Raw genomic sequence first — 27,009 nt, 5'->3', positions numbered from 1 at the left:
ATACAATCATTTATAAATTTTTATAAAATACTATTTGATTTTCATCTTTTAATCTCAATAAGTATCGTCAAATTTTTTGCCAGCTAGAAAATATTACAGCGAAGAAATAAATAGTAATTTGGGAATTCAATATATAGAGAATATAGAATATGTGATAAAACTACCCAATTAAATATTCATGTAACTCTTTTGTACATTTTGTGCCACACATGCTCTAGTATCGCAATGATATAGAAATGGTGAGAATTATTCCAAAAAATATTTTAGTGTAGAGTCACAAGTTTCAGAGGACTAGTTGTAGAATGAGAATGTGACTACATATTTTCATAGCATCTACAGGTATGTGTCAAATTCCGGTCCAAATACCATAGTAAAAACCGAAACGAATGTATGGGATGACTTAATATATAAAATAATTATACGTTCTGTTTTAGTGATTGATCCTAATTATATTTTGATCATCTAATTCCTATTATCAGTTATTACTTTTACAACAGAATGTGTGTAAGTACACGCATAATGAATGTCCGAATAAGATCCTATTAAAAATTAAAATTTGAGCAATATAATTTTATTGTATACGCTACGGTAAAATATAATTATTATAAAAATGTAAAAGAATGTATACTTCTAGACGTATAAAAATAATTACAAAGTTTCATAAAATTATATACAAAACCACAAAAAAAAATTTTTTTTTGCTGAATATAAAACATCTGGAATTGAACTGGGACTTTCGTAATTTGGACTTTATAGTTTACTCAACTTAGCTTCTTCGATGATAGGATATATATATAGTTTCATTTCAATGTATTGAAAACATGCATATGTACAATCTAAAATGTCACCAAAATTGTATTTCGATATTTATGTATTAATGTTAAAGATATAGCTTCTTAAAATTGTAAGTTACTTATATTTATTTATTTATTTATTATTGTTTAGTCCGTACCTTTCGACTTTGGACGAACTTTTGGTTTTATCTACCTCCCCACTTATCCACTCTATTATATTGAGTACTATATTAAGTAGTACAAAAATTTTTTACTGGAGAATGAAATGTCATTAATTGATTAAGAAGAACACAAAATTCGAAGCAAAAGTTTAGTGTAACATCAACGAAGTCTTGCTTCTTGAAACTTGTTAGGTTAAATTTATCTAATTATTAATCATCTATCAATTATTAATATATCTAGATTCTTAAATAGAAATAGCCTTTATACGTGATCCGTTACTACAGGTAAAATATAATAAAACGAAAGAAACTTTTGGGACAACCAAATATAATGCATAGCAATTAAATATATTTTGCAATAAATTTGATAGATACTAATAGAGAAATAGAAACATATTATATGTATTAAAAATCTTATTATAGCGAAAAACAATATGCAACGTGCTATGTTACAAATAAATGGCATACCAACTCAAGTAATTACAGAAGGTCGTTGGGTAGAAGAAGGCCTTGCAGAGTATGGTAAGAAAGACATAGTACTTGTTATTACGGGTAACCCTGGCATTGCAGAATTTTATGAGGGATTTATAAAAACTATAAAATCAAGACTTCCTACTGAAGTACCTGTTTGGGTGGTTGGAAATGCTGGTCATGTACAACCACCGAACAATTTAGCAATTACTATGCCAAGTAATTCAACTTGGAACGAACATTATAGTTTAATGGCACAATTAGAGCACAAGGTATTTTTATTTACTAAATTTTATTGCTTTGCGGAGGAAACTTTAAATCGTCATAATTTAATTACAGAAAGACTTCATAAAAAAATATGTACCAGACGATGCAAGACTGCATCTTATTGGGCATTCAATAGGGAGTTGGATGATATTAAATATACTAAAAGATGATATCATTGCTAAAAAAATAACCAAATGTTATCTATTATTTCCAACCATAGAACATTTAGCCACAACCACTAATGGATGGATATTCACTAAAATTGTAAGTTCTTTCGTTATCAAAATATTATTTTACATAGTAGCATATAGAATGTCAATTAAAAACTAACTTTTTTCAGATATTGCGCATTGCATCCTTTCTCATTCTTATTGCTTGGACTTTTCAATTTCTTCCACATGTTTTAAAAATCTTTTTTATCAGTATGATAGCACTATTAAAAGGAGTTCCTTCAAAATACAATAACGCGTTACTTCAATTGGTAAATCCTCATGTCATAGAAAGGATAATTAAAATGGCAAAGGAAGAAATGGAAATAATAAAAGAACGAGATGACGACATAATTTCAAAATATGCAGATAAATTATGGTTGTATTATGGCAACTGTGATGGTTGGACACCAGTTAAATATTATGAAGATTTGAAATCTAAGCATTCTGATCTCAATGCAGAACTATGTAAGCATGGTTATGATCATTCCTTTGTTTTGCAGTATGATAAAGAAATGGGAAAGCTTGTTGCCGATGTAATTAATGATAACATATTGTAATCTTAAAAAAGAAAAACGATAATTAATCTTTTTGTCATACTTTTAAAACATATATTTAGTTGACAATTGATGATTCATAATATTTTAAAGCTTTTATTAATATTTTAATAGTTAAATAATTGTTTAATGCTACTAAAAACTTCTCACATAAAAAACATTGGTATAATATGTTTCCATTCAGCCTTATTAAAATCATTACTCTGTGATTTGAAATCCAAATTTTAAATGTTTTTACATGAAAAACATTTCATGCTTAATGTTACTAAGTGTTTTATCATGTACTAGCTTATTAGCAATAACTTGTGAGAGATATTGTATTATATGTAAATATATTGACATTATACTAGATTATCAATTAAATTTGGCTCCTTTATGAATTTCAAAATTGATCATGGATTTTTCTATTTATGAAGTTATCCTCAAGAATTTTGGTTTTATCACAAAATCTATTATACTTTGAGCAGTTTAGGAAAGGATTATTAGCAATACGCCTATTAAATTATTGAATTATATTCAATTTATTTATTATGTGACAGAAATTGAAATGAAGATGTCAATAATATACAAAAATATATCTGTGTCTTTTAATTTACTTTTATTGTCATTTATTATATCTAAATTGCGCGTGTGTGTGGCGCGTGTGTTGGTGAATACAATTCAAAATAAAATACTAATATTTTAAAATTTTGCATGTTTGTGTGATTTCAAAATCACAAAATTAATACGTTCTATACTGAAACAATTAAGCGTTATTTACTTTATATGTTAAGAAGTAAATATGTTATTATACGATATTACATATGTTTTATTTAAATAAAAATGGTCTTTTCCTAAGATGTACGAAGATTTTTCTGGATGATTGTAAGTTAGTGTAAAACTATATATATAATAAAAAGGATTAATATATATGTAAAATAAGAAATGTACTTCGTTTAACTTACAAAATTAAATCATAATCTAAATTCAAATATAACTTAATATACACATAATGTTAATATAATTTAGTATTCAAACAAGTACTTTATGACTAGTAACAAATCAAAGTTACCGCTTAAAGCGTGATTAAATGGTCGGCTTTCTTCGGCAATATTCGACTGACGCAAGGGATGAAGCTGACATCTTTTGAGTCATACCAACATTCGACACTATATTTAACAGTCTGCAACTTGCAGCATTCCGTTACATAGTAGGCAGAAGAGTTTATACATTACGTTTGTTTATTAATTGTATAGTTAACAGGTACCTCAATCTCAGTGTATTATTTTTAGGGTTAATCTTGTTGAAGCCATAATTCTGTGATTTGAAATTCAAGTTGCTTAAAATGTCGCGTGTTACTACTTTATTGCTGCTTATTTGCATCAACGCGGGGTTATCTTATGGTAAGTGTGAGACTTCGGAATACTGAATTTGTTCTTCTAGTAACAGGATGGTATCAACATAAAAGTAATCTGGTAAAATTAGATACGTACGACAATAACTGATTCATTATGATTATTAACTATTAGAAATCCAGAGTATTGCACTCAAATTTGGTGTAATCCATCTGAAATCTAGATTAGATAATAATGGATATCGTCAGCAAATACATTTTTTATACTTACAACCTTTCGTAGCTGTTTTCGGAGAAAGAAATACATTATTGATTTTAAAAGATTTATATTTAATATGTAACAGCATAGATTAGTGTATAGATCTATGTATCATCTATAGATTGTAAGCATCAAATATTATAAGAAATGAAAAATTTTTCTGTATTATATGTTGTATAAAAATATTAATATTGTTCATTTTACGTTTTTATGAGTATTATTTGAATGGTTTTTTCTTCATATATTTTGACAAATATTTCAATTCTTTCTTCGATTATATAGTATTAAATAATTAGCAAACCTAATTACATTTTATTATTTCTCAATTACTTATTTTATATAGTTTTATGTAAGATCAACATTCGTACATTAATACATATGCAGTTACCTCTGTGAATAATTAACCATATCGTTCAACATCTCTGTTTGTTATTATAATGATATTCAAAGAGGAAAAAATAGTCATATAAAAATATAAAAAATTTAGAATTTTGTGGGTAACTTAAGATTCTCTGATGGACGTTCATAAAAATTGATTAGGCTGTAATCTATTATAAGTAAACATTTTTTAACTACTTTCGATTTTAGAATAAGAAGTATCATTGTTTAAAAATATAGCTTACATTGCTATTAACTAATCAACATTAGTAAGTTATCTTTTCATTAATGCCATCTTAATAAACATTGTTTGTATATATTTTAATTTTATCATCAAAATAAGTGGGTTTGTATTAAAATTACGTAAAATTGTATTGTTAAAACAATTTGAAGGAATTGCATAAGTACGTAATATATCGACAAACTTAATAAAAAATAAGTTTATAGCCTTTTTTAATGATTTTAATAATCTAATGGTTATTCCTAGAATATTGCAGCAATCTTTTTTCTTTCAATTTTCTTTTAATTCGATAAATAATTTGAAAATCAATTTATAATTTTACAATTTATAATAACAGCGATCACGATCATCGATTTGTATGAAGCATACACTCGAATTATAGTTTCATATTTTTTACTTAGTCGACATCATCCTTTATCTTCTCATTTTAATTTGAAAGTTTGGTTTATCTGAATCGTTGAAATATAAGACCGGAAGCTGACGCTATCAACGACAGCTATTTCATTTATCTACATATTTTATGTATATATAAAATGAAGTTATTAAATTGACTATAATTAATTTAATCAACTGAAATTTTTATCATGTAGTTACGTATAATTTCTGTGATTATAAATAAGGAATAGATGTATAATTCTTTAATTATATGATGAATTAATAACAATATATATATATATATTAAATGAAAGTATTTATAGGAATTAGGAATGTTTTCTATTTAACTAAAATTAAACATAGAATACACAAATAATGATATTAAAAACTGCGTCGAGTATGTAAATAATGCATACAGTAGAGTATTTAAAATGGTATATATGTAATTATCTTAAACAATATTTAGCATAAAAAGAACGTTCCAACAAAAAATATAATAATTAATATTTTCTCATAATTTTTCAATATCATTTAATTACGTTTTTTTGTATAAATTCTAGCATACTCGATAATATTTTAGTTATTATTTATTCATACATTATATACGTATATAAAATATATATATACGTGTGTATGTATATTTATTAATGTCCCCAAACGAAATTAATTGTTTTAGGAATGGAGTGCACGTTCGGGAACAAAAACTTCATATCACGAGCAATCAATTCATGCCCAGGATTGCTTGATCCTATGGAAAAATCTTATTGTTGCTATGATATTTCTAGTGAAAAAATTTATTGCTGTGATGCTATGGAATTTGGTTTTCAATCGTCATGGTAAAATAATTTACATTAATATTTTTGTTTATGTAGTCTTTTTGTAATTTTGTTTATGCTTTTGTTATGTGTTGTTTGTGCATAAAATCGCCAATTAATTAATGCTACATTTAAATAGCAACATCTAAATATCCGTTACTAATGATGGTATGAAAAAACTCGGCAAGTCAAAAATATACTGTTTAGTCGGACACATGTAATGGTAATGGTGACATTTTTAAATGAAATTTCAAGGTCATCATTGTTTTTTTTTTAATGGAACCATATATTTAAAAATAAATATATTAATATTATTAATAAATAATAAAAATATTAATCTGTTTGTCGAAAAACAATTACTTCAACAAATATCTTGACTTTAATTTTGTTAAATTGAGTGTATGAAAGACAAGGAAAAATGCGAAACGATATTCTTGTGTTTATGTTGTCTGAGGAGTTTTCTCACACGACAATAGATATAAATAAGACAGATATTTAAATGATCCCATTTAGTTGAGTTACACACCATACAATGTAAAGCGCAGAGGAAATATAGTTCATTCTGATAACTTGAAATTGAACTGATATTTTAATAATGATATTGATGACGGCACACATTATTCTGACCACCTATTCAACTTTTACTTCCACTTATAGATATGATAGCCGCTTGAAAAAAAATTTATCATTTATTCAATAGCAGCGAGGTAAGCTAAAACGAACGAATTGGTTCTGCAACCATATTCGTTGAAGTATATATTGAAAAATATGTACTTAGGAGTGATTCATCTCAGGCTCACAGTTAAGAGCAAAGTTATCATTAGTACAACAGTTTAAACAGCGGAAAAATATAACATAAATTAAAAAATAAGTGATAAAAATAATATGAAATTTATTTATTTATTAGAAATTGATGAGACAATCATGTTTACCAGCTTTCCTTTACCTACGTTATCTTTCCAAAAACAGATCTCGTCCGTTGACTATGACATACGATACTTGTTCATCTTACACCACGTTAGTTTGTAATATTGCTTATACTGTTTAGTTCATCTTCTATGCGATAGATATTACTAAACGAGAGAAAGGAAAGTTTAAACAGATTCGCATCGTCAATATCATGGTCTTTACCATCGTAACGAAGGCGGGATGAAAAAGTCGGTGAAGCGAATTACATTGAGCAGATATTTCTTCGCATTCGTTGTAACATCTTTGTATGCTATGCTATAGCAGTCTGATATTAGTTATAACAATTGTTCATTGTAGCATTCGTTCATTATAGCACATCTTACTATAGCATGTAATACATACATATATGCATACATGTATGCTTTAGCATAGCTAAGTTCAGTTCATTTCTTATCTTTCTGTATATTTACAAATTAAAACGTGAGACGTATAAACGCATTCCAGACAAACGCATATATATATACAATATAATCATATCGGTATATGAACTTCACCCAGACTTAACTCAAACTTAATCCATTATAGTAAATTTGTTACTAAAGCAAAAATATCAAAAATATCTTCAGGTTTATAACTACCTATTCTATTACAATATATTGCTCTTTCTATTACTATTATTACTATTACCTATCTTTGGATCCCTCATTCCTGTCCCCTCGTGTCTCCCCCTTCTTATCTTCTAGATATCCTAATCATTCTATTATTTCTTTGTAACTCGGTCCCTCCACTATTTTTTCCAGTCTCACGCTTCTGCCCTCCATTACTCTGCATTTATCCACCCAATGTTCTAAACTCTTTATTATAACACTATGTTCTTCCTTCAACCAGTATCTGTTAGCTTCTTCCACACTTCTGCATTTAAATAATTTATTATTACAGGTTTATCAAATCAAGTGCAAATGTCTTTGCATTTTATTAATTTAACTTAATTCATATACGTTAGTTCATAACAACATCTATACGTGATAATATTTATATTAAAAAAATGCTCATGTTTTCTGTAAAATAGTGCCTCTGTAACACATCTATTAGTGTTTTAATATATGTATTAAATAAATTGTTACTAAAACGGTTGAAATAATATTAAAATTAAATAATAGTGCAATAATTTAAAGTGTCCATTACAATACATTATATACATAAAATGATTTAACTTTGCTTGATTTTGTTTCATGAATTCTTTATAGGATAGTGCTGATAGCGGTTACCATATTAGCCGTTCTGTTTACAATAACAGTATTCTGCATATCATGCCTATGCTGTAGTTGCTGCCCATGGTATCGCAGACGTCATCGAGGAACAGTTTATGGAAGTAAGAATCTTTTTGTATAATATTCGCGTTTTAAAAATATTATTCTATATCATTAGACAAAAATTTTCATAACAATCGTCAATTTAATTTTTGTTATTTTTCCTTTTTACTATTCTTCTTTTTATGATATAAAAATTGGTCTAAGCATTTGCAACTAAACAGATATTTAATTAAAGTAGTTGAAAATATTACTATTACCATATATGTAATATATAGACCACTTTTTATATTATTTTATATACTCAATTTTTATAATATATCATATCTCATGAAAATATTAATTTATTGATTTTATTTCTTTTTTATATTGCTTCTTAAACATGTACATATAAATAATATTATTTAATTAAATAACTAATCTATTACCTAATTTTTAATTCGTATTAAATACTTATTTGTAGAGACAGTCAAAACGAATATTAAAAAAGAAAGACAGTTTATTTACTTATAAAATAGATTTGCAGGGAAAGTAATAGCTAATTTCGTCCTGTAATTATTTTTAGGGCCACCTATGATCTGAATCCATTTCATCACATCTTCCAATCTCCTGACATTACATATAATATTTCCTATAAGTATATATCGAACTACATATGTTTTTTAAATATTTTGACTTCGCTTTCTATTTGTATATTCTTAACGCATTGAACTTATGTGCTTATAACATTTTTTAACGTATACGTAGATGCGATTTTGAAAACTATGTAACGCTAAGTACTTCAGGAACAGTACTTTAATTGCAATATGATACGGTTTTGTTGAAGAAACGATTCTAGAAATATCCTAATGACAAATCACAGTGTTCAGCTTACATTGTTAGAAACAATGTCAGAAAATTATTTATTACTTGACAATATAATGCGCTTAATATTACTACATTGTCAAGTATAACAACTACATATACTTATTCAACGTTATGAATAACAATTATGTTGGTAAGACTTTCACGCGTTTGCCTTGAACTCTTTGCATGCCAAAAAAATTCTACGACCTTGAATTTTTAGGTAATCAAAAGGTGATCAAACATTCCATGATTAGCTTTTTTTTTATACAAAAGATGTGATATTTTTTTGCTTTTTTTTATATCTATGTTATGTAACAAATATATCAATAATATAAGGCGTTTGTAAAATTAAATAAACAGGCGCGAGTCGTGTTTATTTAATGAAAACTAATACACGTATAACGATGTTTATTATATTTTGTATTTATTTTAAAAATTCGATCTTATAGATATATGCACTGAAATATAGTACATATTTACTTGTTAAATACCGTATTGAAACCGTTATGGAAGTATAAAGTTTATCCATATATTTGCAAATTGCAAGATTTTACTTTTGCCAGATTACACAGCGAAACAGTTGACTTCCATTCTTAATACATAATATATATTTTTATACGCAATTTTATACTGACATACACAAAGTATTGTGATAATACTTGTGACCCATTTTTTGTTTATATGTACTTCAATGACTAATGACAGAAAGCTATTGAATTTTGTAGAAAAATGTAAACTTATGATATATAACTAACATATAGATAAGTGCTTTTTATTGTAACATTATATAATAAATATCTTTGTGATCTTTCAATGTGAGCAAACATTTTCTTCCCACTGTCACATTAAGAATGTTAAAGTATAATATTTCAAAACAACCATGTTACTAAGGTATGTATTGTAAAATATAGGTCACCTAAATTGTCTAACGATTACCGTTAATATAAAAATAAAATGTAAATATTAATTTATTTTTAAATCTGTTTCCATAAAACATGTTGAGAGATAAGCTTTAAAAAAATATTAATGCAAGATAAGATAAACAGTATTATTAACAATACTTCAATTACTTGGAATATTTTTCTCTCGTCATCTTTTCTGAAATCGTTTTCGAAGCTTCGTTGTTGGTTTGGAATGCATAATTTGTAGAAAATTCGAAAAATGAAATATCTTTTACTACAGAATAATATATAATTTTACTTTTATACGATGAATATGAAAATTGCAGTATGATTTTCTTATATCAATCGCGAAAAGTATAATTGTTCATAAAAAAATTAAATAAAGACTTGTAGATAATGAAAGTTTTTCAAAATATATGTTTTTTTAAACAATTTATTTAAGCATTTCACATACAAGTGATAAAGTAGAAACAAAAATTGACACATATTTGTTGAATTCAAATATTCGTCTACTGTCTCTATAAATAAAATATTCTCCAGAATTGAATTTACTTTACGGGAATTTTGTTCCAGAAGTACACGTACCTAGTATGGTACATGTAATTCAATCACCCACGAGTATTCCACAACCAACTCCACACTATATAAACACTGCGTATCCTACGAATTCCACAGGTGATTATTAAATAAAATAATTTTAAATAAATTAAAAAAAGTAGCGATAGTATCTATATATATATTTTTGCATAAAAATTTTAATTAACTTATTTTAGATACAATTTACGAAAACTAAAGATGAACTTTTTAATATTTATTTTATTCAGTATTAAATATTAATTAGTATTGTGTTTTACAAGAATATATAAATTTATCTATTCTTTTACTGTTATAAAATTTAAATTGCCTCTTTCTAGGAATATCACAACCACCGATTTATTCTGAAGTTATTTATGAAAAACAAGCACCTTATAATCCAAATTATATGTCTTCAACGCAACAGTAACGTCGAATAATGTTTGAGGAAGTCCCATCACAAACCGTGTATTTTCGAAACGGATGCTTGTAACATGATTTTTCGTTTGCAAGTGTTACTCGTCTTCCCCTTCCAAGACACTAAAGACGCAGTGAAGTTCCGAGTTTTCACTAATCTTCCTTAATCCTAAAGAGCTAAGAAATGGGGTACTCGTACAATTATTACATTTAAATTACTGCGATATTTCAGTTGAACGCAGGAAATATCAAGATCAGTATTTATTTAGGATATGCGACCTTTTGGACGATTTTACAAGATTGTGTCCAAATGGACAATTCAATAAATTATGAACATTTTATTTATACGTAGCCATTTATCAACAAAATGAATTCGGTGCCATATCAACTCTATGAAACTAATATTTTTTTTATATCTAAAAGACTACTAATAGTTACATAACTACACTCCAAATAGTCAATTTATAAGGAAATTAATATACTGAATTAATATGAACAATGTATTATTAAAGCTCAAATGAATTTGAAATATTATAGATACCTTTAAACTGATATAAAACATAAAAATATTGTATGTATTTGGATTCACATTTTTATAGAAGTTTCTGATATTTTTTTACGTATTATTTATAAGTATATCTTATTGATTATCTTTATATATTACCATTGAATTCTAATTTAGATTTTTTAAAATATTACTCGCTATATAATTACAAATATCTAAATATTAAAAAATATATGTTAAAGTGTACTACTATGTTTAGTTAATTATAGACACTATTATCACAATGTATAATTTGAAAATAAAACGTTCGATTATTTATTTCGTGTTTAAAATCACTTCCTTTGTTTCTAAAATATATAATTGTAAATAATATAATGTTTTCGTACAATACGATTATATTCGTCCTACAATTCTTGAAAATTATATATTATATATTTACATAGTTTATATATTATAAAGCATCATATACATATGTATATTGTACGTGTTACTTGTATTTTATATTAACATTTTATCATTTTGAAATACATATAAAAATTAATTCTTATATTGGTAAGCTAAAAAGAAACCACATGACTTATGGGAAAATATATATTTCTGAATATCTATGTTACAATATGTATATATATATTTGTTTATTTATATATTATGTATATAAATAACTTACTATGTATTAATGTTTCACAGTTTTTCTTTCTACAAATTATGTAAGATAATTTTTTAATATAAGGTAAAATCGAATATTCATTGCTAAATCCATAGAAATTGAGATTTATTAGTGACTAGTGTCTAATTAAAAGAGAATCGCACATTTTGGTTATTAACTTAATGTATTTACTTCTATATATAAAAAAAGCAGTATTAAATATATTTGTATTACATGTAGAAACTGTGAAACAAGGGAACTATTGTATTCGAGTTTAAATATAAGTTTTCTTTATCAATTGACCATTTCCCCATATTAATTAAATTTATAAATACTTATAAATAATTTTGATTATTGTTTTTGACTGTATATAGTAACCTATTCTCCTCGACGCTAAAATTTCGAAACTAATACATAAAATTAATATTTTCCAGATTCAAAAATAAAACTTAGCAAATATAAATAAGATTAAAAAATTAATAATTTTAGTAAATATTAGCCATATGTAGTATAAATAAAACATTGAGTCTCTTTTCATCATAAGTAAAACATAAAGTAACCTTGCATATTAGTTTGCTTCCACTGTTTAGCAAGACATTCAGTTATAGCTTTTAATGGTATTACTTTTATATTTTTAATCTACACTATTAAAACTTCTACTTCCAAATAAAATATTACAAATTATAATTTCAAAAATTGTTTATACAACATAAATGCGTCTATCTCATTCTTATAAAATCCATTTTACGAGTATTAGTGTTCCCTTTAAGCATACAAATAATTTTGACATATTACTAGTAAAATTATATAACCTATAATTTTTTTAAACAGAAATATTTGTCATTAACTATTATTATAAACTAAAAAATTTATGTTATACGATTACAACTCTTTAAATAATGATCATTTTATCTTCTATCATCCAACATATTAGCTCTTAATAAAAAATCAATGTCTATAGCAATATCTATCATGCAGTTATTGACATTAAATTTACATAGTTACATAGTTAATTTCATCACACAAAATTCAATTTTCTACCTGTATGAAAGAAATTTAGATCATAGGACGGCCATGTTATTTTATCAACTATCGCTCAAATAAAATTATATTTTGTCAGTATTAGATTTTATAACTTTATAACTAAGTATGTAATTTATATTGGTAACTTATATTGAAATAGATTGAATTAGTGCAAATTATTTTTTCACGATATAGTCACAATTCAGTCAGTGTAATGTTCCAATGTATAAAATATTAGAGTCCATTATTTTCGTTTGTCTCATATCTAAATCTACAATCTACTAACATCAATTACATTCATATAAATATTTATTATTTCTGTATATTGTCTACGAAGAAAGGAAGAAATAGTATCAGTCATATTTTGCTGTATCTCCGAACTCTATTGTTTCTTATTAAATGTTACTAGAATAGCCCTAAAAATATTTCAACAGTACTTTTTTCGATGATATTAGTAACATATTTACAGACATAAAAATGTTTACAAAATGACAAATATTAACTCTGTAACCTCTTTTCTTACATATTAAAATTTTCGGAGATATTGTATACATAATTATCATACAATAGTTAATTAATTACGACGAAAGTTGTTAAAGTTCTTTTTTTGTATAATGCACGTATAATTTACTGGTTAAATTTTGGGGTTTAATGCTCATTGTATTTATATTATACATTATTTTAAGAAAAATCTTAGTACAAAAAAGTAATCTGACAAATTCTTATTTCAAATTCTTATCATATTTAACCACATTCCATAGAAAGCTGAAAAATTCTGGAAAATCTTTGTATCTACTTACCAATGCTAGAATATATGTGTAACACAATACATTTGAGTTTTAAAGAAGACACCTTTGCTCTAGGAGATCACACATGTAGATTGTGAAGTAGCATTTTCCATATTATTGAGATTACTATAACTACCTCGAAAATTTACATCTTCCACTTTTAGCGATAATTCATGTGATCGGTCTTCATCTAACGGAGCAGTTGCTGAAGTATGACTAATAGATGAATGGCGAGATCGAGATAAAGTTCCTCGTTGATTACTACTTGCTGATGGAGCTGGACTAGGAGAAGGACTCTCTGGTATTTGCTCTTGTTCTTGTTGTTGTTTTGTTACAATTAGTCTGTTTAGCAAAGAAATCTGACCTTGGATACCGGACATGAAAGGTTTATATCCTAAACTGAAATGCAAATTTAATTTTTTCTATAATTTTTTAAACTACTTTTGTTTTAAACACACATGTTGTTGATATAATACATACCATTCAGAATGAGACCATTTCGTTAATGTAAGAAGACCATCTCTTAAATTAATTACAGAATCAAATGTTTGCATAGGAGCATGTGCTGCTCTGATAGTTCTAGCCATAGCAGGTGCATCACGTAAAACAGTTGCTAATACTGCAGCCCATCCTAAGCAACCACCTTCCAAAAATAATTGTAAAAGATATCTAAGTTGCACTTCTGCACGACTTATAGGTGCACAAAGTGAAGCGTTATGAACTTCCGTTTGTTCTACCGGATCTGCTGAAACCCAACATACTGTTCCTACTCCAGTTCCAACAATTGATTCAGTATCATCTCTCCAAATAGTACTGCTATCACTAAGAACGCTATTAGCATCTATAAAACGGAAACAAAATTTATTTTTACTTAATTTAAAATAATGATTTTAAATTTTGATTAAATTTATGTAATAAGATGATGCAAATACCATGTAACATGTTAGCTGTTAACTTAGTTTCAGTGGCAGGAAATTGTGTTTCTAAACTTGCAACAGGAGATATTAATGTAGTATAAGGTGGTCTTCCACTTGGTAAACTAGTATAACCACTATCAGGCAAATCAACAACAAAACTAGAATTTAACGGTTGTTCATCTTCTGGACTTTCTAGACTAACCGATCTTATAGAACGTAGAGAGGTAAGGCTAGATCTTCGAAACTTTTGTAAAGTTGGAAGAGATAGCACGGGATAAGCAAATGAAAAATCTTCATGCACTGCTTTTAACGTTACAACGTAATCATCTATTTTCGCTGCTCTATCGCGTTCTCTGGCAAACCATGTAACTAAATGAAAATCTAATCGTGCAGCAAATCTGCCTAAATCTGCGAGCCGCTTTGCTGAAAGTAATCGACGGGCATGACGTTGTAGGATTACGTCAATGAAAAATTCTTCGGCTGAACCTTCTCTAAAAAGTAATAAACACTTTATTTTAGTACATATTGTGCATATTTTAACAGCTTTGATCAAAATCTATTTTAGAATTTAATTTCAATAATTAAAACATACTTGCTATCAGCCTTTTCAGTTTTAGGAGTGCTTGTAGGTACAGACTTTTTTCGTCTCATAACGACGTTTCTAGTCTTTTCAAGCATTGAAGAAGGAGCTATATCTTTGGCTACTGAATCAGATTGTACTTTAGGCGTTATAGTAGTACTGTAACTTCGACTTCTTGAAACTTGCATAGTTCCTAATACTAAAGATAAGTCATCTTCATGAGGTGAGAGTGGCGGAGTTTGAGGAGGTCCGCCTAATTTTGATGTTCCGCCCCAAGATGTTCTTGGTGATTCCACGTCGTTTGGATCTTATAAAAAGAAAAACAAACATATAAAAATAATAGAAGCGGTATAAGTACAACAAATTTTTTATGTTACCAATCGCTCTAAGGAAGCGAACAAGATCTTTTGACAGCTCCCATCTTCCTTGTTCCAGAGCAGCGTCCAATAATAAAGTAGCATGTTGCCGACTAACGATTGAAGGTTCTAGGTTTTGTAAAATTATTAAATAGCTAGCAGCAGTATCAAGTTGTTGACGTTGTAAACAATCTTGCAATAATTTCTTAGGTGGCCCAGCAACAGAAAATAAATAAGGCCATAGTGCTATTTCAGTCTTTCTAGCGCATTGTACAACTGCTCTAGCCCATACTCCTGGAAATTCACGGATGAATTCCACCACAGAAGGCAGTTGAGCATCTGGGATTGGTTCTTTACTAGTTGCTTCTTCTTCCAGTACCTCATGAAGTAAAAGCTCTAATGAATGTGGAAAGTATGGCAGTCCAGAGCACGAACGAGCAATCTCCCAAGCATGATATCCTAAATTGCGGTGAATAAGTTGTCGCAATATTTGATGGAGATAGACTTGACTCTACAATTAAAATGGCAACAATTTTTAACTAGAAGGAAGCATTCCAATGATATTATACTTACTGTAAGTTCTAATAGACTAAATGGCAACGAAAATGGGGAGTTAGTATCCGAAGTAAAAAGTACTGTGTCGTTTTCCGCACCCAATAAAATGGCATCCTCAAATAATATAGCCAATGGATAAATACGTAAATGGAAAGGTAACATTATTCTCTTGCTCATAAAAGTATGCGTTTTTTCTTGATGATTTCTTGGGAATAATGGAAGCCAAACACGCATGCCATGAGCACCGCAAAATAACCATAGAGCTTCTGTTAAATGAGGTTTATCTCTTCTTGATCTCCATGGTACCCAAACATTTTCTACATAAGAAGCTAATACTGTTGGAGCACTACACGTAAATAGCTGTAAAATATAATAAAATTAGAAAAAAATCCTTTATATTAAGTACAGAAATATTATTCACATACAACTTCTGGAGTATCAGTACAGTGTTCCCGTTGAACCATAAGAAGACGCCCAGATACGTTCAACAGAAGACTTTCAGGATGTGGATGACTGCCAGCAGTTTCTGCACGTATAGTGGTTAAAGTGGCACTTACAACACAAGCAGGATGAACACAAAGTCCACTGATATCTACAGTTTGCAATCTCGTTAATTCTATACTTCCTGCATCTAAAACAATAACGTTTTAAAACAATTTCCTTACCTGTAATTCATAATGTTATTTTCCCTCGTTTATTCTTACTTACCACTATTGCTTTCTATTACCATGTCATAAATGCTAATTTGTGCATTAGCACAAAACGTTAAGAGCCTGTCTTTTAATGTATTGAGCAGTAATACCTGTGATGGCATTCTAACAGTTCTAACGTAATTATTATCCAAACGTGTATCACGTGGATATATTCTAACTTCGTCTTTATCATCTAATATTGAATAACTACTGGCTATCAAGAAACCTCGATGCCATAATAACCCTCCTGTTACAATAAAATCTCGCTCTTGTGTTTCATTACCAAAAAGTTTCCATTTACGTGAAGGTAAAGAATAATGAGCTAGCCCTGTGCGTCCAGCTACAGCTATACTCATACCTTCATTATCAATAGCAGTATACTACAAAAAATATACATTTAATAATATATACATAGTGTGTCACTGTATAAAAATTTTGGCAATCTACACATAACATGTGGAACTAAATACCCTTATTGGCCAATTGGCACCACTGTATGCAATAGGAATAGGAACAACTAGCCATTGCTTACAACCTGCAAGTGTCTGTGTTATGGAATCATTAGGAATTTCACTACCAATATGAAAAGTTGAAATATTTGTGGAAACTCCACCACCAAGATTTAAATATAATCTATCTTCGCCTTGTAAATATAAATGTCCATGATGACCCTATATAAAAATTCATTGTTATTCATCAATGTTACTAATAAAAGATAGAAATTATGGAAATACGTGTTTTGAATATGTACCATACAAGGATTAATAGTTAGAGGACTTTTTACAAAATCTAACTGTATTAAAGAACATTTTAAATTAGCTTCCTCAATTCCATTTTCTTCAACCAAAGAAGGAGTTGGAGACTCTCTTAACATCCAAAGCTGATAGCCTTCGGCAGACCATTCCTAATATATATATATATATATATATATATAAAATCAAACTAAATAAAATGTATCTAAATAATACCAAGAACTAATATTATAAAATCATATATATATAGTAGTTAATTCACTAACCATTGTGTGGATATGTAAAGGATTATCATGTGTTAAGTCTACTCTTAAACCATAATCCCATTTTAAACTACAAAGTAGCAGAGCTCCAAATGTACTCCATATTGCTAGGCCGCCACCTTCCCAAGCTAGTGCAATGGCACAACTATCAGGAGTCCACCTTAAACATCTTACACGGCCTGGTCTTCCTGGATAATCTTTTGAGGATAGACTTAATGTATGTGACATTTCTAAACTTCCTGTGGTTTCATCAACATAGTACACTACACCCTCAGAACTAATAAAATATACATTATAAATTACACAAATTGATTTTAAAAGATAAAAATTTGTAAAGAGAGCATACTTTTGTCTTCCAATTGCAATAAGACGATATTTATGATTTACAGCTGCACAGGTAGCATCGTCAACATCCCTAGCCCAAATTCCTTGTACTTGCTAAAAAAATAATACTATTGTAAATTATTTACCTACATATATCAACAATAATTGACATACATTAGGATCAAATTTTAATGACTGTGCTGTGAGAAATGCTGCTTTGCCAGTGTTTAATACAACTGCAAATCCACCAACTAAAGGAGAATATTCAATATCGGTGACAAACACATTGTTTTCAGTAAGCGGTATAGCTACAGTAGATATTTGTTGATCTACACTAAATGGTATTCTTCTTAGGTCAAGAGAATAATCTCGATTTACTGTACCATCCCACTTATGACGTATTACATGACTTGTTTTTGTAGCTACCATAAGCTCATCACGTATGCAAACTAAAGAACTGATTCCACCATCTATCCAAGCTGATTTTTCCTAAATAAAAAAAGTTTTTCTTATAAATTATTTAATCTACGAATGAAAAATATATTTGTATATTTACTTACAAATGTCAAAACTAAGGAAGGGATAACTTCTTTAATAAAAAGTTCAGCACTATCCCTTTTTAAGCTCGTAACTGGAGAGTCTCTTTGTTCGTAGAGACCCCTTCCCTCTGGACTGGTATCTTGCAAACGATAAAATAAAAGATAACTGTCTGATGTCTAAAAACAAATTAACAATATAAGATCCTTCTTTGCGATATAATTTAGTTTGTTACACAATTTTTCATACCGCAATAACCATCATACTGGAGTCTGGCCTCCATTGTACCAGAATATTGTCACCGTGTTTCTTTAAAGAATCTGTAGTTCGTCTGATGAACACAATGGGCACACATGGCTATATGAAAAATTAATATTTTATAATAAATTATACAGTTGTACTAAAGTAATACATGTCTTTTACAACATTATTTAAGAAGAAATTGTCAATGAACATACATAATAAATGAGAAATATAAATAACAAACATATGTACAAGTGAAATTATAATAAACATAAACTATTATACAACAATTATATCAAAATATTTCAATATAAATGAAATAAAATTGCTAAGTAGAAATATTATTTATTACAAATACAATTCATAAATAAAGAAAGATGTTTTTCATATTCGATATTATGCATTATAGAGGACTATGATTTTATTTTTTAGGGCATTTATAATAAAATTACAATATTACATTTATAATACATACCTTACAATACCAGATGGTAAGAGTATCCGTCGTTAAGACAGCAAAAAGTATTTTATCCCTATTGCAAACAACCGCAGTTATTTTTTCTGGTTCTGTAGTATTTAGAACCCGTGGCCATCCAATAGGAAAAAACATGATTTAGCCTTAGGATTGTTCCTTTTTTACGTTCACATTCCTGTTATGTTTAAGTCGTCTTTTGGTTTCATTCTTTGCCTCGAAGAATCTGACAAGTAAACACGTTCTAACCTCACCATTTTACACGAAGCGTACATACTAGCTTTCTCATTTCTCATGTAACGAAGCGAAGTGAAGTTTTTTGACATCCACGTAGCCTAAAGCCTACAAGTATGAAAACTCATTATTCGCACTACTTATCTAAACGGCGATGTCATCTCATTTACAATCCCTGTGTTATGTGTAATCTCTATTTTAGATACACATTTGAACGCATACGTGTTTCTCATGTGATTTGTATACAATAATTAACATAAATGTATATAAGCAAAAAAAGTGAACGGCGTGAACTTAGCTATACATATATGCATATATATATATGTCTAATTTAAAAAAAATTAATATTTTGCACATAACAAATCAAATTATTCGAAAATATATGATTTAAAACAATATAAATTAAAATATACAATATGCGTATACTTGTAGTATATATATATTTGAAAATAGTTAAATTATTTAATTTTTTAAAATCCAACATAAATTAAGAATAATTATATAGAAAGATCCTCGTTTTATTGTAAAAAGTTTTAATTATTCCGTTACTAATTTGTATTTATATGATATTGTATATACATATATATGTATGTTATATGCACGATACTTACCAAAATTTGGTTCCAAACTAATATTTAAAAAAATAACGTTTTAAATCATTTTTTAAATATATAAGAATGTCTAAAATTAAGAACAAATAAAATAATTATTAATTTATTTATAGATTCAATATGAGTACGATATAGAGTGATTGAAATCTGATACAAAACTGGTACAACTGAAAAATTGTTGTACCAATATATTTGTTCTAGAATGTTTACATAATTAACATTTATCATGAATATTCTTATAATACTCTTAAATAATCAGATTCAGATGCATTGCTGATTGAGTATCACGAACAGTATAAGAACGCGTCTGTCTAACACAGGTATATTCTACTTACTCGCGGGTTCGAAGTCTGTACATTATTCGTCAATATCACAGAACCTCAGATCGAACATTTTTATGTAAGGCTTCATACAACTTTCACGTACCCTTACAGTAAAATCGACGCTTATCACAAATAACATTATTGTTGTAATACTATTATTTACATATTCTCTAGACACAGACCTCTTATCAATAATATAATATGTAATCCAGACAAATAGAGTTCACATAAATATCTTTAAACATACTCATTTTCGGCGGTTATAGGCAGCCTTTATAAGAGTTCGAAATCATTTCGTAAGATGGAATGGAATTATGAATTTCAAAGAGGGCATTAAATCTGTCATACATATATAAGATGTAGATCGTTTTAAATGACAATTTTTGTTAAAACTCTCTAATGCTATATCAAAAACAATACATATATGAAAAATATGCAATCCGTCTATAAATGCAAATAACGTCATCCAGTAATATATATACAACTAACAAAATACATTAAACCATGGTAAATACACTTGTACATTAACCAACGTATTTGTACATCATCAATTACTTTACTTAATTTCAAGTAAACGACTGATTGTACTCCAGAGATCTCTTGTATAAAAGTCGTTAAAAAACATATACGTGTATGTAAATATATCTCTTGTTTAATCTATTGAAAAACACAGAGCTGGTCATTCAAAAAAAGAGCAAGAAACAACGAATATATGTAACGGTCTATCTACGATAGAAATTCTCGAGAGTAATTGACGTCTAACAGGTGGGTTCCATTGGCGGTGGCATGGCGTTCATTTTGGGTGGTCGGCCAAATCCACGCGTTCCATCTGGCCCAGACGGCATTCTCGTCACATTCTCTGGAAGATGTGTCAACGCAATACCACTGTTGCTTCTGGGCCGACAATAGCTACCCTGCTCAGAACCGGAAGAGCATAGAGACAGCCTCCTGGAACCTGCGTCAAAGGCTGAATCTCGGCTGCAGGCGGACAACCTTCTCAAAAATGGCCCGTAATCCGCGGACCCGCGGCGACTAGAATGATAACAAACACCACTGCACTCGGAGCCGGAACTCGAACAACAAGAGAAACGCCGATTCTCTTGATAATAGTAACTCGGCGGGAAAACTGGGTGACAGTAACCGGTCTCAGAACCGGAAGAGCAAGCAGAGTAACGTCTGCCGAAACTTCCGGTTTCGGAACCGGAGCCTGAACCGGAACAGGAAGACAAGCGACGCAGAATGAATCCGTTCTCTGAACCAGAGACAGAACAAGCGGACAACCGACGAGATAACCATGCATCCGGTGATGGGGGTCCTGCAACAATAGCGTTATAGGGTGAGTTTTAGAAGATACAGGGGAAGAGAATAATTTTTTTTAACCCTTAAGCAGTGAAACTGTTTGACGATCGAATATATATGATATTAAAAAAATTATGCAAAATATAGACAATCTCAAATAATAATCGATAAGCGATAGGACAGCAGGACTGTAAATTCGTTCATCAAATATTAAAATATTTTACTTTTGCTTAACTCTTATCTGACTTGCAGCAAAGTGTTAAGATATGTAGGATTCGAGTTACTTAGCTCAGAAATATAATAATAAGGGTTTGATTTATTTTACATTGACTTCTGTTAATAAGCGAAAATGAATGAATTATTGCACTGTATACAGTTAGCACGATACTTCAAATAATATATTTTTTATATGGAAGAAATTTGAAGGAATGCACTGAAACATTTTGCTAATGATGCAGATAGCTGATGCAGGAATTTGATGAATCATTTTCTGTGCTTAAAACTAAGTAACTGTTCGTGATCAGTTTCTTATTAATAAATTTGGATACAATTAATATTTTTCCTTCGTAATTGTGTAATGCTTTAAGAACAAAAAGGATATATCTATAAAGTTATCTTCCTCTCTTTAGAATATCGTAAGATATGAGTAATGTGTATTAGGTATAAGAATTCAAATTATGAGAGCCTCGAAAACTTCTACATCGCAAGAAACAGCATAGCAAATAAGTAATTTTCAAACCTTGGAACGGATGGCCCGGATAAGCGTGATACATTGGGTAACCATGAATGGGTTTCTTATGTCTGGCTCTTCCATCTTCTGTCTCGGATCCGCTGGCGCAACTCGAGGAGTTGTAAGCTTCCTCTTTGGTCAATCTTGTCAGGGCACTTTTCTTTGCTGGTTGTTGTTTCCTCTTCTTGTCGCTGGATTGTTGCAGCTCAAACACCTTGGCATCGCCCAAGGTCATTTGTAAGGCGGTACGAGCGGACGCTGAATCCGTGAACTCGACCATGGCGCACTCCTCGCTCGATGCCAATTCTGGCCTTTTGGCGATTGCTTGTCGCACCTGATAATTGACAGATTAAGCGATTGCTCCTATTAATTACGATTATCAAAGACTGTCTTTTCAAAAAAACGAATTTTATAAGTTTCTATCTCAATCATATTTTCTTCTTTCCCACTCTTTAAATCAACGTACCAACAATTAGGAGCGCGAAAGATAAAAAAAGATGTTACCTCAGCTGGTGCTGGATGCCCAGGTCGAAGTACTCTAATGAGAGCGATCTCTCCACACGGCCTGAAGATTTCAGCCACAGATTCGACCGACAACTTCTCTACCGGGAGTCTCGCGGCTAATATCGTCCTCGATGGGGTGGTTTGATCGAAAGGTGGCAAAGGATCGACTCTTCGTAGCTTGGTACCCTGTGGATTTACTTGAAGTTTCTTTGATTTTGCCAAAGCAGCTCCAACGACCCGCCAATCTCTGCTTAGATGTTTTACTCGTTTGAAACTCGAGATAAGCTTCAGAGATACGTATCCTTCCTTATTCCTTTTCACGTGTTTCAGGAGAAAAGCATCCTTCACGATGTTTTCGTCCGAGAAGTAAAATTCCACTTGCGCGCATATCTTCTCGGCCAATTCGTCGCTTGGTGGAACAAAATCGTCTTGAGTGGTTGTACTTACTTCGGTCGATGTTGGCTGTTTCTGATCCTTTGGATCTCTAACGACATTTTCTTCCAAAGAATCTGCTCCCGAATCTGGATCGCAATTCTTCTGTTGCTCCATCGCATCGTTCACTTTTTTCTCATTGTCAGAACTTCCACTGTCTGATAAGTCGGCCTCTTCTCCTTTGGAGCCTCTTCGATCGAATGAAAGGCTCACGTCGCTGTCTACAGAGGAGATGCTTTCCCTCGTGTCGGATTTTTTCATCGGTGGTGGAGAAAACATCAAGTTGCCCACTTGATCCCTCGACTCTTGCTGAACATCCACCTCTTCCATGTTTGCGTTTCGACCCTCGACGATGAATCCCTGGATATCCAAGAGTCCAGTTGATTATATATACTGTATATTTGTCGAGTTAATCCATTAGAGAAACTGAATTACAACCTGTCCTTCGGAGAATATCTTCGGTATCTCGATATCTCGTATTTCGATAACCGATCCTTCCAACAGTCAAACGAACATCACGCGTTTCATATTAGAGATAGAAATTCGTCGAATTTCGTTGATAGCTCGTTTCTTACGATCGATCACACTCGAAGATAGTTGAAACGGAGACGACCAAGTCAGATCGAAGAATCGAATATGTTCACGATCAATTTGCTTCCGATGGAATTATATTTTCATGACTCGAAACTCGAGACGTTGATGTTTGCCTCGAAGAAAAATTCGTCTGGCCAATGGCGGTGATCTCTTCCTTCCTGTCACGTTCGCCGATACCAAATTGAACCTGCGAAGACAGACCAGCGGGTCTATTAAACGAATCGATGGCACACTGACGATTCTTGGAGAGGGAAAGTATGGAGGACAAACGATTCTAAAGGAGGGGAGAGACTATGATAGCGTTAAAGGGACGATTACAAAAAGGGGGAGAAAATAGACTAAAAGAGCCGATTTTCCCGCTCTCGTTGGGAACGCGTGCTCGTTCGCCTCGGAAGGGGAGGAAAGTGGGGGACTTGCGCGATTCGTGACAGTTCGGGGAAGAGTGGCCTTCCCGAAGGCGCGTCCACCTCTTTAAATACTTTCGCCCACAGGTCGCGCATGCGTGAATATTTGTCTCGCGACAAACCTACCCTGAGGTCGTGACCTTCCTAAATACCGGTCAAGAGTGAGGCTCCGGGAAGATAGAAATTACTTGGCGAAACCTTGGAAAAATAAAAATATAGACACCAGAAGGGTTGATGAGCGAGTTTGCCTGTTCTTTTATATACATGTTTATTTTAATCGAATCATTTACAAAATGTAAATACTTTTATATTCAGTCAGGACTTTTTGCTCGAGAAAAAGTCAATTGCGACTTTTCATTCAAGGTTGTAACGTTCCGTATAGAGGAGAAATGAGCAACGTATAAAAAATTATTATCCTTTATTCAAGGCCTGTAATACTTTGCACGTGTAATATAACATGTAAGAGTTACGTCAAACATTGTTTCCAATCTTGTCTCTAACACGTTTCTGTAAAAGTATGATAGATAGCAAGACGAAATTTCCAAGTTGAAGATATCATTAAAAATTGACCTAAAATCTCGCGCTGCTCCAAAGCATCGAAACAGATAACATTGATATTACATTTGATCATAAAAGCAAATTAAAGGTTTGATAGTAAGAGAACCTGGTTAGAGAGATGGTAAACGAACGGATCCAATTAGTCGGTCAAATTATTAGCAACCAAATATGTTAAATTAACAGTGTTACTGTTAATTACTTACCGTAAGAAGCACAGTTCCAATATCTTACACGTAAAAGTAAATATTGACACCGATGAGTAAGAAAGATTTCCATTCAAAATCGTTACTTTCAGTGGGCTGCGTTTGGGAAAAACGTAAAACTAGAAGAGCGACGCGAACTCCTCGACTACTTGGACCTTGTCTGCGTCTGTCGCGGAAGCCGGGATGTCGAGACGACTGCTACAGGAAGGAAGGACTTCTTTATGGTGGTGGTGAACCTCGGTAACCTCGAAGAGACCCGGCGGGCTTATTCACAAACGCTTCGCATTGCATCCGGACGCTGCCAGCATAATAAGATATAGGTCAAGTGCGGCTGGTACCATGTATGGCTATACCTGTGGCGAGGAAGGACAAAGATATACGTAGGTTATCGTTGTCGAATCGAAAGGGTTCATTCTATATCTTCGTCTTACCGCCTCTTTGTCTATTTCAGTATACCACCTGTCGTATATAAAACTTCTTAATCTCGCTTAAGATTAATACCTACGCACAGAAAAACTCAATTAAATTTATTAGCGTATCATATCTAAACTGTGGATTTCTATGCGAATTCGCATTTTTACCGATATTAATAAAAAAAGTTCGATTTGAATGAAAGCATGCCTGTAAATGTTGTAAAATAGAATGTATCGAACATGCACAAACTTTAACACTCGTAAAGAAATCGTTTCATTTTATTGGCTTAATTCTCTATTTTAAACGACAATTTAAGGATAATTTAGTATGATAATTTAATATTTAGTATTTGATGTCTAACATTTGAGGAAATCTTCCAATGTATTTGATTCTGTGGTAAATTTATTTTACACAAATATGAGTCTGTTAGTGGTTCTTGTGTCGATGTTTAACAAGACCAGAGGTGTAAAACGATTGATTTTAAAATTATGAAAAATGTAATTAAGGGATAATTACACAGAAAATATTATCATATCAATAATTTATCGTAGTAGGATTCAGCGTATTATTAAGACATTTATTGTCTATTTAAAATTATATGTATCAAGGTTACGTTTATAACAATGAAAACATACAAAAATAAATTTATTTCATGACAATTTATACGTATCTGTAATAATAGTCAAATTGATACCGATGAATCACCGGAATCTAATTAATAGTTCGAGTCAGTTATGAATACATACATATGTAATCGCAGCAATCATGTAACTTTTTTTATACCTACTGTGGCTCATAATTATATTATAATCTAGAATCATAATTGCTATGATAAATTTCTGTAACAATAAAATAATTACGCAATTACGATAAAATATAGAGCAAGTAATTCTTAAAACAAATTCTTTTAATCTTACGTTCGTTTTTTCAAGAAGCAAAAGGAACGGGCCGAGGATGTGAATACCATCGCGAAAAAAGAAATTGGATTAAGATTTACGTAAAAGTATTTAGAGCTACACTATATAACCCTCTTAGGTATGGCTTCGTATATTGCGTAAGTTGTCGGTCCGAACCTTTCAGAGTGTAGATTGTTCAAGCAGCGCTCATTCTTTCAGATCGTTGTTGGTTAGCTCATATACATATACACGATAATGATTACACGTTCGCTATCTTTTGTGAGATTATAAGACAAGTATAATTACGTGTTGTACAACCGTTTGTCACGTTCTATTA

General features: G+C 30.3%; 4 protein-coding genes across 8 annotated transcripts; 2 read left to right on the top strand and 2 right to left on the bottom strand.

The window, feature by feature from the left end:
- Nucleotides 1-775: 775 nt before the first annotated feature.
- Nucleotides 776-3,298, top strand: sturkopf (lipid droplet associated hydrolase sturkopf). 2 transcript variants are annotated; one of them, XM_076621877.1, is made up of 4 exons: nucleotides 776-904; nucleotides 1,379-1,698; nucleotides 1,766-1,957; nucleotides 2,034-3,298. In XM_076621877.1, exons 2-4 carry the CDS (start codon nucleotides 1,390-1,392, stop codon nucleotides 2,460-2,462), a joined length of 930 nt encoding a protein of 309 aa, XP_076477992.1. In that variant the 5' UTR covers nucleotides 776-904; nucleotides 1,379-1,389; the 3' UTR covers nucleotides 2,463-3,298. The 2 variants fall into 2 exon arrangements, with proteins under 2 accessions (XP_076477992.1, XP_033183320.1); XM_033327429.2 differs by lacking the exon at nucleotides 776-904 and adding an exon at nucleotides 936-1,240.
- Nucleotides 3,299-3,561: 263 nt separating this feature from the next.
- On the top strand, nucleotides 3,562-11,640 carry LOC117153409 (uncharacterized). Of its 3 annotated transcripts, XM_076621885.1 has the most exons (6): nucleotides 3,562-3,648; nucleotides 3,731-3,841; nucleotides 5,722-5,881; nucleotides 8,017-8,141; nucleotides 10,401-10,502; nucleotides 10,742-11,640. In XM_076621885.1, exons 2-6 carry the CDS (start codon nucleotides 3,784-3,786, stop codon nucleotides 10,828-10,830), a joined length of 534 nt encoding a protein of 177 aa, XP_076478000.1. In that variant the 5' UTR covers nucleotides 3,562-3,648; nucleotides 3,731-3,783; the 3' UTR covers nucleotides 10,831-11,640. The 3 variants fall into 3 exon arrangements, with proteins under 3 accessions (XP_076478000.1, XP_033183322.1, XP_076477995.1); XM_033327431.2 differs by having other exon boundaries at nucleotides 3,589-3,841; nucleotides 10,404-10,502; XM_076621880.1 differs by having other exon boundaries at nucleotides 3,591-3,841.
- Nucleotides 11,420-19,936, bottom strand: Rich (guanine nucleotide exchange factor subunit Rich). Its single transcript, XM_033327427.2, has 16 exons — nucleotides 19,474-19,936; nucleotides 19,005-19,112; nucleotides 18,779-18,934; nucleotides 18,393-18,707; nucleotides 18,241-18,332; nucleotides 17,898-18,171; nucleotides 17,631-17,783; nucleotides 17,350-17,550; nucleotides 16,896-17,259; nucleotides 16,613-16,818; nucleotides 16,206-16,547; nucleotides 15,654-16,143; nucleotides 15,289-15,583; nucleotides 14,712-15,187; nucleotides 14,260-14,620; nucleotides 11,420-14,178 (listed from the first exon to the last, which is right to left on the bottom strand). The coding sequence occupies exons 1-16, from the start codon at nucleotides 19,606-19,608 to the stop codon at nucleotides 13,851-13,853; spliced, it is 4,296 nt and encodes a 1,431-aa protein (XP_033183318.1). The 5' UTR covers nucleotides 19,609-19,936; the 3' UTR covers nucleotides 11,420-13,850.
- Nucleotides 19,937-20,391: 455 nt separating this feature from the next.
- Nucleotides 20,392-25,497, bottom strand: Achl (La ribonucleoprotein translational regulator Achilles). 2 transcript variants are annotated; one of them, XM_076621812.1, is made up of 5 exons: nucleotides 25,363-25,497; nucleotides 24,042-24,384; nucleotides 23,172-23,963; nucleotides 22,677-23,001; nucleotides 20,392-21,953 (listed from the first exon to the last, which is right to left on the bottom strand). In XM_076621812.1, exons 3-5 carry the CDS (start codon nucleotides 23,931-23,933, stop codon nucleotides 21,397-21,399), a joined length of 1,644 nt encoding a protein of 547 aa, XP_076477927.1. In that variant the 5' UTR covers nucleotides 23,934-23,963; nucleotides 24,042-24,384; nucleotides 25,363-25,497; the 3' UTR covers nucleotides 20,392-21,396. The 2 variants fall into 2 exon arrangements, with proteins under 2 accessions (XP_076477927.1, XP_033183272.1); XM_033327381.2 differs by lacking the exon at nucleotides 25,363-25,497 and having other exon boundaries at nucleotides 24,042-24,820.
- Nucleotides 25,498-27,009: the final 1,512 nt, after the last annotated feature.

This window comes from Bombus vancouverensis, chromosome 1 (genome assembly GCF_051014615.1).
Source record: "Bombus vancouverensis nearcticus chromosome 1, iyBomVanc1_principal, whole genome shotgun sequence".
NCBI lineage: Eukaryota > Metazoa > Arthropoda > Insecta > Hymenoptera > Apidae > Bombus > Bombus vancouverensis.
The sequence above is the reverse complement of the archived record's forward strand: the minus strand, read 5'-3'. Positions and strand labels throughout refer to the sequence as shown.

Bases quoted from the DNA above. Each gene is read 5' to 3' on its own strand.
- sturkopf (XM_076621877.1), top strand. From the start codon at position 1,390: ATGCAACGTGCTATGTTACAAATAAATGGCATACCAACTCAAGTAATT. The intron at 1,699-1,765 runs GTATTTTTATTT...ATTTAATTACAG, and splicing joins TGGCACAATTAGAGCACAAG to AAAGACTTCATAAAAAAATA. The intron at 1,958-2,033 runs GTAAGTTCTTTC...AACTTTTTTCAG, and splicing joins GATGGATATTCACTAAAATT to ATATTGCGCATTGCATCCTT.
- LOC117153409 (XM_076621885.1), top strand. From the start codon at position 3,784: ATGTCGCGTGTTACTACTTTATTGCTGCTTATTTGCATCAACGCGGGG. The intron at 3,842-5,721 runs GTAAGTGTGAGA...TAATTGTTTTAG, and splicing joins CAACGCGGGGTTATCTTATG to GAATGGAGTGCACGTTCGGG. The intron at 8,142-10,400 runs GTAAGAATCTTT...ATTTTGTTCCAG, and splicing joins TCGAGGAACAGTTTATGGAA to AAGTACACGTACCTAGTATG.
- Rich (XM_033327427.2), bottom strand. From the start codon at position 19,608: ATGTTTTTTCCTATTGGATGGCCACGGGTTCTAAATACTACAGAACCA. The intron at 18,333-18,392 runs GTATGTCAATTA...TTATTTTTTTAG, and splicing joins CATTAAAATTTGATCCTAAT to CAAGTACAAGGAATTTGGGC. The intron at 16,819-16,895 runs GTAAGTAAGAAT...TTATTGTTTTAG, and splicing joins GGTAATAGAAAGCAATAGTG to ATGCAGGAAGTATAGAATTA.
- Achl (XM_076621812.1), bottom strand. From the start codon at position 23,933: ATGGAAGAGGTGGATGTTCAGCAAGAGTCGAGGGATCAAGTGGGCAAC. The intron at 23,002-23,171 runs GTAACATCTTTT...GTCAATTATCAG, and splicing joins GGCATCCAGCACCAGCTGAG to GTGCGACAAGCAATCGCCAA. The intron at 21,954-22,676 runs GTTTGAAAATTA...CTATTGTTGCAG, and splicing joins TCCGGGCCATCCGTTCCAAG to GACCCCCATCACCGGATGCA.